Genomic DNA, 13,409 nt, shown 5'->3' on the forward strand with positions numbered 1-13,409 from the left:
TATTCCAGTTCCCTCTCCCCATCCCCCTCTCTGATGAAGGGTCTAGGCCCGAAACGTCAGCTTTTGTGCTCCTGAGATGCTGCTTGGCCTGCTGTGTTCATCCAGCCTCACATTTTATTATCTTGGAATTCTCCAGCATCTGCAGTTCCCATTATCTCTCTTAGATAAATGATAAGCTGGATAGGCGACATGAGTGGATGGAAATTGGTGAGATAGACATATAATGGGTTGTGTGCAGTTGTATTATATGGAATGTGTAGAGGAATGTAGGATAAAAGTGGCCATGCATAGCTGTTGAACTTCTGACAAGAATCTAACACAAAAATTTAAAATTAATTTCAATTTTTCAATCATATTTATGTGATGTTGACAACACATAAAGTTGGCAGCACAGAAACAGGCCATTTGGCCCACTTTGTGCCATTGCTTATGTCATCTTTTTATCTTCTATTTTCTGGAGAAGTCTCAGTCTTCCATCCTAAGCATGTGAATCGCATGTTTTCCAGTGTCTTTACATTTTTGCAATGTCGGGGGTTAAGACTGTAGGCTGTACTCCATGTTCAATGTTCAATGACTGAAACAATCGTTGTTGTAACAATGCACGTAAAAACTAAATTTTGTGCAACGACGTTTCATTTTCTCCCCCTCCAAATTGTTGACAATTCTTCTGTAATCCAAACGTGTTAAGTACACTGCAAACCAAAGTTAACCGGCACCCACCGCTTGGAGAAGCTGGAGTTGCGCTCTCTGTAATATTCCTGCGACCTGCAGGGGGCGATGCGTTTGCAGGAGACGAAGGGCGTGACGACCCGCATTACGACAAGCCGTAAACTGATTTGTGAGGAGGGCAGGATGGTGGTGAGTGACGTAAAGAAGGTTTATTTTAAAAGTAGTTGTTGATGCTGTGATTGTGGGAGGTTCTTGATACTTATGTCACATTTACCTGTTTGCAGAAATTTGGGCTTCAGTTCAAAGCAACTTTGGAAAATATTAGCAACGTGCGGCCGGAGGGAGATGATTTCCGCTGGTACCTGAAGGTAGAGCAACTCTCAGTGTGGCTCTGTCACAGAAACAGGGACTGACCCCCCTGCCGTGTGCACCCACCCCCAATCACCCTGCCGTGTGCACCCACCCGCAGCCGCCTTGTGCTGCTGTATACAAACTCATATTACTGTACTCAAGGTCCCACAGCCCATCACACTGCTATACTCAACACAATGTTATGGTCAACTGAAACATCCATAATCTGTCATATCCCGCCCCCCGTCATGCTGCTGTGTTGCTATTCCACAGCCAGTCATGCTGCTGTAATGAAACCCCCAATAATCTGCTGCTCTGCTCAAGCCTCCACAACTCAATTCAAACTCAACACGCCACAGATTAACTTTTCTCTTCAAACCACATAGTCTCACTTCCTACTGGAACTCCCAGAGATCATCCTTCTACTCACCTCAAAGCCCCATTATGCATAATACAGATCTACTCAAACCCTTGCAGTTCATCATACTCTATTTAATCTCTCACCTCTCATCATAGATAATAAAGTGTGAAGCTGGATGGACACAGCAGGCCAAGCAGCATCTCAGGAGCACAAAAGCTGACGTTTCGGGCCTAGGCCCTTCATCAGAGCCCGAAATGTCAGCTTTTGTGCTCCTGAGATGCTGCTTGGCCTGCTGTGTCCATCCAGCTTCACACTTTGTTATCTTGGATTCTCCAGCATCTGCAGTTCACATTATCTGTCTCACATCTCATCATTCTGATTTAGTCTGTCCCAGTGCATATCAAACTTGATGTCTTTTGTCTGACACCTTACAACTTTGTTCTTTCAATAGATACCACCAGATCTGCTGGATATTTACAACATTTTGTATTTTTATTTCTGATTTTGTGAACCTCTTTTGTATTATGTGAAATGTAAGCCTGAAAGATCACTTAAAATAATTTATTTCCCAACACTAGTTGTCTTAGTAACCACTACAATTCTTATAGCAATGTTGTTCCTACAGTGGTTTTATGTAAAGGCACAGACTTATCTAGGCTTGTCTTAGTCATAAACTACTGAATGGTACTTGTTCTAGCCATGGTGTAAACATTGCATCACTCAAACATTTAATTATTTTCTGTATTCTTTTATATTAGTTAAAATGTCAGAATTGTGGAGAATTGTCTGATAAGTGGCAGTATATCACATTAATGGTGAGTCCCTTTTTTATTCTTTTAGTGTCCATGAAACAATAAATTATGTAGCTTCACATCTTCCATGTATTTGGTCATCAGACCATAATTGGCCAGCATGCTGTTAGAAAAGTTAATTCCAGATGAGATCCTCCCACCATCTATTTTATAAATTTTCAGCCTGCTACATTTAATAGTTTGAAAGGTGCCATATAAATACTAGTTGTTTTGTTTTATACAGAGCAGTGTTCCACTCAAAGGTGGGAGAGGAAGTGCCAGTATGATACAGAAGTGCAAACTGTGTTCAAGAGAGAACTCCATTGGTAGGTGATTTAGAGAGGAATCTGAGTCTATTTTAGTTATTAATGTTGTTTTCATTACACTGTATTTTCTTGATATTTTTTCACATTTTTAAAAGCATCCTCTTGGTAAGAGGTTAATTTTAACAATAGCAACAACTATAAAAGGAGTTCTTTAGAATATAGAACAGTACAGCACAGTACAGGCCCTTCGGCCCACAATGTTGTGCTGAACTTTTACCCTAAGGTCTATCTAGCCTCCGGCCCTACAATATACTACCTTATATCCCCTTGTAATAGCTACCTTCACCCTACGAAAAAGTCTCTGCCTGTCTACTCTTATCTATACCTCTGTCATTTTTGTACACCTCTGTCAAGTCACGTCTCATCCTTCATCATTCTAAAGAGAAAAGCCCTAGCGCTCTCAAACTTTCCTTGTAAGACCTTCCCTCCATTCCAGGCAACACCCTGGTAAACCTCCTCTGCACCTTTTCTAATGCTTCCACATCTTTCCTGTAATAGGCGACCAGAACTAGACACAATACTCCAGATGTGGCCGAATCAGGCTTTTGTATGGCTAAATATTATAACTTTAATATTTTGCAAATGTGTGAAAGTTTCATACTTCTCTGTTTTCACTTTGCGTTATCAGTTTGAGAACGCTGCCGAACTTGCAGAGTAGTACTTTAATGCTTTTTCATAACATTTTTCTGCTGGGGAACAGCTGCCTTATTTTTCACCAACTTGCCCATCCAAAGTTGGTGAGTGAGTGGCTTGCTAGGCCATTTGAAAGGTCAGTTAAGAGTCAACTGCATTGGTTTTGGGTCTGGATTCAAACCAGGTGAGGATGGTGGATTTTCTTCCTTGAAGGACATTGAAGCCAGTTGGGTTTTTCCTCAGCAGTGGCTTCATGGTCATCAGTAGGATCTTAATTACAGATTTTTGTTTTAATTTAATTCAAATTCCATCATCTGTCATAGCTGGATTTTAACTTAGGTTCCCAGACGTTTAGCTGAGTTTTTGGTTTTTAGCGATAGTACCACTAGACCATTGGCTCCCCTATTAGGAGCAGTTCTACATGAGGTGACAGTAATCGTGTTTTGAAATCATTTGTTTTGCAAAGTGAAGTCAGAGTACAGGCACAAGCAATGAAACAACTAGCAGTGTATAAAGTTGTGAAGATTTGATTATTTAAAGTTGCAACCATAATAAGGTAGAAAGTGATGGCCTAATGGTATAATTGCTGGACTGTTAATCCAGACACCTAGGTAATGTGCTAGAGACCTGGGGTCGAATCCCACCGTGGCAGATGGTGGAATTTGAATTCAATAATAATCTGGAATTAAGAGTCTAATGATGGCCATGAAACCATTGCTGATTGTCAGGAAAATCCCGTCTGGTTCACTCATGTCCTTTTGGGAAGGCAGTCTGGCAACATGTGATTCCAGACCCACAGCAACTGCCCTCTGGGCAATTAGGGATAGACAATAAATACTGGTCCAGCCCATGAGGCCCACATCTAATGAATGAATAAAAAAATTAAGTATTTGGCAGCACCTTACAGTTAGGGCCGGATTGTATAAGTTTTTCGTCCATTTAATCCATAACAGTGGGGTTAGCCTCCCTATGACCTAAAGTTATCAGTGATGTCCCATGCTTAACCTCAGAGGGTGTTATGAAGATCTGTATTTCAAAATCCATAAATTATTTGTATTGCTACAAGAAATGAAGTGTCTTATAGTTGGTTAAAAATGATTTGAGAAAAAGTACTAATTTTGATACGCTGCTCACAGAAATGTGAGAACTATGAGTTACGTATAATTTTCTGCAATGCCTGGCTGCTAGGTAACAAGTAATCTTTTAAGTTATTTTTATGGAAAATACTCGATGTTATACTATTTTTAGTCATCGTCATAGAGCATGGAAAAGACCCTTTGGTCCAGCTCATCCATGTGGACCAGATATCCTAGATAAATCTATTCCTGTTTGCCAGCATTTGGCCTATATCCCTCTGAACCCTTCCTATTCATATACCCATCCAGATGTCTTTTAAATGTTGTAATTGTACCAGCCTCCACCACTGTCTCTGGCAACTCATTTCCATACACACACTACCCTCCTGTGTGACAAAGTTGTCCCTTGGGTCCCTTTTAAATCTTTTCCCTCTTGCATTAAACCTATGCCCTCTAGTTTTGGAGTCCCCCACCCTGGGGAAAGACCTTGACTACTTACCCTATCCATGCCCCTCATAACTTTTGTAAACCTCTTCAAGGTCACCCGTCAGCCTCTCACGCTCCAGAGAAAAAAAGCCCTGGTCTATCCAGCCTCTCCCTATAGGTCAAACCCTTCAACCCTGGCAACATCATTGTAAATCTTTTCTGAACCATTTCAAGTTTCACAGCATCCTTCCTATAACAGGGAGACCAGAATTGCACACAGTATTCCAATAGTGGCCTAACCAATGTCCTGTACAGCCTCAACATGACCTCCCAACTCCTATACTCAATGCACTGACCAATAAAGGCAAGCGTGCCAAATTCTTTCTCACTATCCTGTTGATCTGGGACTGCACCTTTGAAGAACTATTAACGTGCACTCCAAGGTCTGTTTGTTCAGTGACACTCCCCAGGACCTTACCATTAAGTGTGTAAGTCTTGCCCTGATTTGCCTTCCCAAAATACGGCACCTCACATTTGTGGAAACAGCAAATTTCAATATACACCGTGAGCTGCCCTCAGCATCCATTTCAGGTATGATACTAGTTGCTGTGAAGGAGATTTCCTTGATGAGCACATTCAGTTGAGTGTTTAACAGAATTCTTACCCTTTCAATAAGCCACAATATTCTGAGACAGAATAAGATTGCTCATGAGCACTGTACTATTTAACCCTGATCCAATGTATCATCTCCAGCATAAAGACTGTTATTTCCACTTTGCATTATTACCTTTGTCTCAGTGCACTTTATGCTAAACCTGTCAACTCTGCTTTGCTATGTGATGATTTTTTTTTAGTGGTGACTAACTTGTATTTACTTGAGTTCTAGTGAGCATCCTGGCAATGATGAGCAATAGCTCAGAGCAGGATGATGTTCAGGCCTCACCTCTGCAGTTATTCTGGCAGTCACAATAGCACGAACCAGACTATCAAGTATGCAGTTTGGTAATTGTTAATTTAAAATCTATTGCTGCAGCTTCTCATAGTCATCCTTCAGTTGAAGTAAAACACTAATTATCCTGAACAAAAAGCAAAAAGCTCCACTAACTATATATATTGGCCACTATTTAGTTCAAATATTTGAAGCAACAGAATTTATCTAGCAGAGATAGTGGGAACTGCATTTGCTGGAGAATCTGAGATAACAAGATGCAGAACTAGATGAACACAGCAGGCCAAGCCGCATCAGAGGATCCCGAAATGTCAGCTTTCCTGCTCCTCTGATGCTGCTTGGCCTGCTGTGTTCATCCAGCTCTGCACCTTGTTATCTCAGAATTATCTAGCAGTTCTGATATTTATCATTAATGTTATAGCTATTATGGCATGTAGTTGACCTTTAAGCAATTGTTGATTTGACAGTTTCAACTGTAGTGATTAAAATATTATTTTTATTTGAATGTTAACACAGTTTAAATTCTTAATGTGTGGTTTTGCATTGGTTTTCAGATATTCTGAAGGATACCATCAAACCTTACAATGTAAGTTGCCTTATGAAGTGTTACCTGTTCTGTGCTATGGTAAACTTGCTTTATTTAGTAGGTAATTGATCCATTCGTTCATCTGCAGTATTTGTGAAAAGATTTTTTACATACAAGTAGAATCAAGCAAATTTATTTATTTACAGAAGGCTACTGCAAATGCAGTGTTAATCATGCTGTATTTCTTTTATACCAAGGCTGATGACAGTGAAAAGTTTAAAACTATAGTACACTTTGAGTGTCGAGGCTTAGAACCAGTGGACTTTCAACCACAAGTAAGTAAGATACAACTTTGTCAATCTAGACTATTGCATTCAGAGATAGTAGGAACTGCAGCTGCTGTAGAATCTGAGATAACAAGGTGTAGAGCTGGATGAACACAGCAGGCTGAGCAGCATCAGAGGAGCAGGAAGGCTGTTTTGGGCCTAGACCCTTCTTCAGAAATGGGGGGAGGGTAAGGGGGTTCAGAAGTAAATAGGGAGGGGAGGGTGCAGATAGAAGATGGATAATTATTGCATTATAATAAAATGTGAGGCTGGATGAACACAGCAGGCCAAGCAGCATCTCAGGAGCACAAAAGCTGACGTTTCGAGCCTAGAAGGCTCTAGGCCCGAAACGTCAGCTTTTGTGCTCCTGAGATGCTGCTTGGCCTGCTGTGTTCATCCAGCCTCACATTTTATTATCTTGGAATTCTCCAGCATCTGCAGTTCCCATTATCTCTAATTATTGCATTATTCTGTTTTATTAAATTTTGGACATTCCCATGTTACAAACCAATTTATCTCCTTTTCCCTGCAGTTATTTCACTGCCATTCTGCATTAAACTTCTCCCTTTCCTGGGTAAACTCCCCTTCCATATTCATGGACAAACCCTCACCCACAATCCTGTCATTTCTCATGGTAGGCCTACTTCCATGGGCTCAATTTCCTTGCTGTAGTCACCACCCACACTCTTCCAAAACCTTGCAACCTGCAGTTTTTAAATTCTAACTTTGTTATCACATTTGCCGTAATATCTCTGCAGCTATTGTTTTTTTCTTCGCCCATTCTTCACATCTGTTCTGAGACATTTTCCGAGCAAAACCCTCTTTTATCCAAACCAATAGCTGAGGATATTGAAAGAAATGAGATTGTAATTTACAAAGGCAACAACCTTTAAATTTTCCCTGGACTCAGGGTAGTGCTGGAGGACAGGAGAGTTGCAAATGTAACACAGTTACTACAAGAGTGTTGTACAGATAAGCCCAGTAATTACAGACCAGTCAGTTTAACTTCAGTGGTGTGGACATTCTTGAAACTATTATTCAGAATAGATTGAATGAACATATGGAAAAACGTGGGTAAGTTAGGAAGAAAGAAAATGGAGTTCTTCAGGGAAAATCATATTTATCTAACTTACTGGAGTTTTTTTTAAAGAATTAGCAAGTACAGTTGTGGATTGTTGATTTGTTGTGCATAAACTGCAAAAAGTGTTGATATTGAATTATGTAATAAATTTAGGAGCAACATTACTGCTCGAATAAATGGAATTGTTGCAACATGAATACAAGTTAGCTGAGGAATAAGAAACAAAGGGTAATTGTAAAGATGTTTTTTGGGCTGAAGGTTTGTAATGGAGCTCCGCAAGGATCAAATTCAAAACTATACTTTATCAGATATGTATTAATGATCTAGATCTTTGTGACGGGGGAATTTTCAAATTTACAGATGATCCAAAAGTGTAAAGAGGACAGTGTAAAACTCTTAAAGGACATTGACAAATTTGTAGAGTAGGCAGATAGATGACAAATGATGTTCGATGCAGAGAAGTATGAGGTGATACATTTTGTTAGAAAGAACATGGAAATCAAATAAATAGCATTACCCCAGTGTGCAAGACCAGAGGGATCTGGTGGTATATGTACATAAGTCACTAAAGGTTGCAGGACAGGTTGAGCAAGCAGATAATATATACAGGCTAGCAAAATTCAGTAAGTCTGGTAGCATCTGTAGAGGGTAGCAGAGTCACCATTTCAAGTTCATTATGACTCTTAGAGTCATAGAATCATATGGCACGGAAACATACCCTTTGGTTCAGCCAGTCCATGCCAAACATAATCCCAAACTAAACTAATCCCACCTGCAAGCTCCTGGCCTATAGCCCTCCAAACTCATCCTATTCATGTACCTATCAAAATGTCTTTTAGACGATGTAATTGTACCTGTATCCATCACTTCCTCAGGAATTTCATTCCACAAATGAACCACCCTCTGTGTAAAATAAAAAGGACCTCTCATGTCTTTTCTAAATCTCTCTCCTTTCACCTTAAAAATGTCCCATATAGCCTGCCATTTAGCCAGTTGTGTATCCAATTGGCAAGCTCACCCTGAATCTCATGTGACCTAACTTTACTAAGTAGTCTTTGAAACTAAAAGGTGTTATACTGAGCTCAAAACATTAACACTGTTTCTGTCTCCAGCTGCTGCCAAACATGCTATTACAGATTTCCAACATCTGCAGTATTTTGATTTCAATACATGCAGTGTCTTCAGCTTTATTTAGACGGGCATAAAATACAGGAACATGCATTCCATGCAGTTGTGGTTGCATTATTGTAAAGGAGTTTTGAGGCACTGAAAAGGATGCAGAATAGATTTACAAGGCTGGTAATTGAAATGCCTAAGCATGCATATCAAAAATGAAGAGGTTGCGTCTCTTTTCTCGAAAGATGACATGGTGAAGTTGAAAGGTTTTTAAATTATGGAATATTTTGTTGCAAGGCATATTGAGAGAATACTACCACTCGAGGAAGAATATAACCTGAGACTATTAGTGTGAAGAAGTCATTAAGAAATCCAAAAGAAAATTCAAAAATAACTACGCATTTGGAGAGTGGTGAGAATGGAACTCTCCATTACAGAAAATGGTTGAAGCAAACAGAATAGATACTAGTATGGGGAAGTTAGATCAGCAGTTTAGTGTGAAGGGAACAAAGGGTTACACTGATATTGGATGAGGAAGGAGTGGGGAGGCTTGAGTGGAAGGCTTGGCTGAATGGTCTGTTACATTATATCCTATGTATTGTAAGATTTTGATTAGAAATTTTAAGATGGCGCATTCTTTTCCTTCCTACTTTTTGCTTTGTGCCTGATTTGCCATGACATGAAATATTCTGACTTACAATGCATGGTTCAAACTCTATGCTCCTGATTCATGATTCTTCAATCTTGTTGGTTAGGAGATACATTGACTTGCCCTAAATCCCTTGGAGAGAATGCTGCACCAGAATGCCGCTTTTGTCATAAAATTCCCAATACAAAATTTGCAAGTGAGTCAACAGGCGGGTATAAATGTAATAAATGACTGGTATGGTGAGCATAAAAGCTGTCTCACTGATGTGCATCATTTTCCCCAGTAAAGTAAAAGCTGAAAGTTCAGTCACTGTAATGAAGTGTTGTTCAGCTGTTAACTGAAGTTAATCCTCTGTTTTTAGGCTGGATTTGCTGCAGAAGGGACAGAGTCTGGAACAAAATTTAGTGAGATCAACCTGCTGGAAAAGGTGAGCTAGCTGCACACTGTTTAGGAGCTAGACTTTATTAAAAAGTTGGGCTAGACCCTTGGCATGCGACTCTTATACCTAGCATATTATTCCAGTCATTTGGTTTGTCTCCAGCACATGTTATTTTTCTTTTCTTTTGTAATTATCTCTCTGCCTCAAGTAATCAGATCATAGGCCATCCTGTCACTTGTTATTCAACTGTTGACACTTTACTCATACCATCTGACACTTTTAGTCATCTGCAGAGACCTATTATTTGGCCTGTTGACACTTCACTTACACCGTTTGTATCATCTTTTGATCTCCCTGAATATAAAGTTTGTGCCTGGGTGTTCTCTTCACTTCACCAGATGAAAGGGCAGTGCCCCAAAAGCTTGTGCTTTCACATAAACCTGTTGGACTATAAGCTGGTATCATGTATCAACACTAGCACCTCCACATCATGATGAAAAGTAGAACAAGTATAAACTGGATTTGCTAAACAATTACCTTAAATAACTTCTGGCTTTATTTTGGTCAGGATTGGAATGATTATGATGAGAAAATTAAGGAATCTGTGGGAATCTATGAAGTCACTCATCAATTTGTTAAAATTTGAACTGGACTCTGATGGATGTTTGCTGGCTAAAGATTCTGACATACACTAAAAAGAACTAAGGCAGAGAAGCAAATACGTCAGATTTCATCTGGCATATGCTTGCCAGTGAGTCAGTTCACCACCTTCTATCAAGCCAAAGTTTAATTACGTTTAATAAAAATTATCACTGACCAGTTGAAACAGCATGTACGTAATGTCATCCTTCCTGTCATCCTATGGAGGATATCTTCATGCTTCTAGCTCTGCAGCATTGAGGTTACCAGCAGCATGCCTGCAGCATTTTTCCAGGAGTCAACAAATAAACCTTGCCGCAACCAAGTGTTAAGATAATTTCGGTATTTACTTTATTGCCATCTTTTGTTTATTTTTGTTCATTCATGTGTATCATGTTGACACACGTAATCTAGACAGTATCCAGGCTTATGCTGACAAGTGGCAAATAATATTTGTGCCACACAAATGCCAAGCAATGACCATCTCACCACTGCCCTTTGTTGTGATGTTACCATCACTGAAACCCCTACTATTAACATCCTAAATGTTTACCATTGACCATAAATTGAACTGGATTGCCACATAAACACAGTGGCTACAAGAGTAGCTGAGGCTAAGAATACTGGGATGAGTAATTCACCTCCTGACTCCCCCAAAGCCTGTCCACCATCTACAAGGCACAGGTCAAGAGTGTGATTGAATACTCCACACTTTTTGGATGCGTGCAACTCCAACAACACTCAAGAAGCTTGACACCATGCAGGACAAATCAGCCCCCTTGACTGCCACCACATTCACTCCCTCCACCATGGACTCACAGCAGCAGACGTATATCTACAAAATGCACTGTAGAAATTCGTTGAAGATCCTCAGTCAGCATCTTCTAAACCCATGACCACTTCTATCTAGAAGGATAAGGGTAGCAGATACTGGGAACACCACCACCAGCAAGATCACCTCCAAGTCCACTCACCATTCTGACTTAGAAATATATTGCCACTCCTTCACTGCTGGGTCAAAATCCAGGAATACCCTCCCAAAACCATTGCGGGTCAACCTACAGCACATAGATTGTACAGTTCAAGAGGCTGTTTATTACCACCTTGTTAAAATGGCAACTAGGGATAGGCAATAAATCCTGGTCAAAATGTGACACCTACATTCCACAAATGAATTTTAAAAACTGCATATTTGCCAATCAAGCAGAGGACAGTAGAGGAAAGATATAGTTGGCATTGTCCCAGCAGACCATAGACCTGCTCTCTGAGATGACTGGTGGTGATTTAATTTGAGGGTCACCAGGCCTCTGGCAAGGGAAGAGGCCGAGAAGGAAACGTCCTTCATGGTAGCCTCAACCAGTACTGGAATTGAACTTAGTGTTGGTATAACTCCACATTGCAAATCAGCTGACTGGCAAAATGAGCGAACCCAAAATTATATGAAGCTAATCAGAATGCAGGTTGGCTAATCATAGATGGGGTGGTCTGTGTTCATTTTTATCATTTGTTCACAGGATGTTTGCATAGTGGCCAAAGCTTGTTTAATGGCACTTGTGTCATCACTGTTGATTGTTGTAAAAACCCATTTGCTTCACTGACATCCTTTAAAAAGGGATATCTGTCAGCCTTATCTGCTGTTATCTACATGTGACTCTAGACCCAAAACAGTGTGGTTGATTCTTAACTGCCTTAAGCACTGGTAGAATAAATGATGTCTATGTTCCTATGAATCAATAAAAGTATAGGTGGTCATCTCCAAGATTTCTTGGGTCTGAGCTGTGTATTTGCATTAATATGCCTGTTTGTTCTATGTTCAACAGATCAGACCATCTCATGACCTTAATGTTATGTATGCATTCTGCAAAGGTGACACACTGAAAAGTGCATCATAGAGTTCACAGATTTTACAGCCAGATAGCCATCAATGTTAAAATTGTTGTGGGGGGTATTAGAATTCAGTGGGAGAGGGTGATGGTAATGATCACGATAGAGTGGGGAGTATACAAGGCCACGAAACTACACAGCGACTGGTTACAATTCTGCTGCTACCGGTCCATAACACAAGAATAGATATGTGTAGTGTGCTTCTATTTCCAAATCTATCCCATTTGGCAGAGTAGTAGAGCAACTTAATATGGAGGGTATCCTCAATAAAATAGAACATGTTCCCACAAGGACTGTGTGGTAGTCACTCCTGCCAAAACTATTATAGGGAGATGAATCTGCAACAGGTAACTTTGTTAAAGATGGAGTCAAATAGGATAATTAACATAGATCAAGAAAACATTGTTTTTAACACCAGTCCCTGGGGAATGCCACAGCATGCTTTGCTTTGGACCAAAAAATAAGCATTCACCATTACTCATTTCCTCACACTCTGCCAACTTTGTATCCTCACTGGAAGTCTACAGCAGCTGTATTAACTTCACCAAATCAGTATGAAACTTTAACAACTGAATTTTTGATGCTTAGACCATAAGACATAGGAATGGATGTGAGGCCATTCGGCCCATCAAGTCCACTCCGCCATTTAATTCATGGCTGATGGGCATTTCAACTCCACTTTCCTGCACTCTCCCCGTCGCCCTTGATTCCTTGTGAGATCAAAAATTTATCAATCTCTGCCTTGATGGCATTTAACAGCCCAGCCTCCACTGCACTCCGTGGCAATGAATTCCACAGGCCCACCACTCTCTGGCTGAAGAAATGTCTCCTCATTTCCATTTTAAATTTACCCCCTCTATTTCTAAGGCTGTGCCCACGGGTCCTAGTCTCCCCGCCTAACGGAAACAACTTCCCAGCATCCACCCTTTCTAAGCTATGCATTATCTTGTAAGTTTCTATTCGATCTCCCCTCAATGTTCCAATGAATACAATCCCAGGATCCTTAGCCCTTCATCATATGTTAAACCTACCATTCCAGGATCATCCGTGTGAATCTCCGCTGGACATGCTCCAGCGCCAGTATGTCCTTGCTGAGGTGTGGGGCCCAAAATTAGACAACTTGTCCTTAAACATGTTGACTTGGATGTACTTGAATAGGATTTCCTGTAAAACCTTCGGTGCTAACTCTTCAATTAGTCCTGATAAATATTTTTCTAAATGTTTTGA

The 13,409-nt window shown here is 40.3% G+C and overlaps 1 protein-coding gene across 2 annotated transcripts; it reads left to right on the forward strand.

The window, feature by feature from the left end:
• Window positions 1-777: 777 nt before the first annotated feature.
• On the forward strand, window positions 778-12,059 carry czib (CXXC motif containing zinc binding protein). 2 transcript variants are annotated; one of them, XM_048539132.2, is made up of 8 exons: window positions 778-858; window positions 954-1,037; window positions 2,140-2,196; window positions 2,417-2,498; window positions 6,137-6,168; window positions 6,366-6,443; window positions 9,642-9,707; window positions 10,228-12,059. In XM_048539132.2, exons 1-8 carry the CDS (start codon window positions 778-780, stop codon window positions 10,303-10,305), a joined length of 558 nt encoding a protein of 185 aa, XP_048395089.1. In that variant the 3' UTR covers window positions 10,306-12,059. The 2 variants fall into 2 exon arrangements, with proteins under 2 accessions (XP_048395089.1, XP_059503871.1); XM_059647888.1 differs by lacking the exon at window positions 2,140-2,196.
• Window positions 12,060-13,409: the final 1,350 nt, after the last annotated feature.

The sequence above is a fragment of the Stegostoma tigrinum genome, chromosome 8 (assembly GCF_030684315.1).
Source record: "Stegostoma tigrinum isolate sSteTig4 chromosome 8, sSteTig4.hap1, whole genome shotgun sequence".
Classification (NCBI taxonomy): domain Eukaryota; kingdom Metazoa; phylum Chordata; class Chondrichthyes; order Orectolobiformes; family Stegostomatidae; genus Stegostoma; species Stegostoma tigrinum.

What these genes read in the sequence shown, in the direction of transcription:
- czib (XM_048539132.2), top strand. Translation starts at nt 778, where the DNA reads ATGCGTTTGCAGGAGACGAAGGGCGTGACGACCCGCATTACGACAAGC. An exon ending in TTCAAGAGAGAACTCCATTG is followed by an intron (nt 2,499 to 6,136) that starts GTAGGTGATTTA and finishes ATTGGTTTTCAG; the next exon opens with ATATTCTGAAGGATACCATC. An exon ending in AGATCAACCTGCTGGAAAAG is followed by an intron (nt 9,708 to 10,227) that starts GTGAGCTAGCTG and finishes TATTTTGGTCAG; the next exon opens with GATTGGAATGATTATGATGA.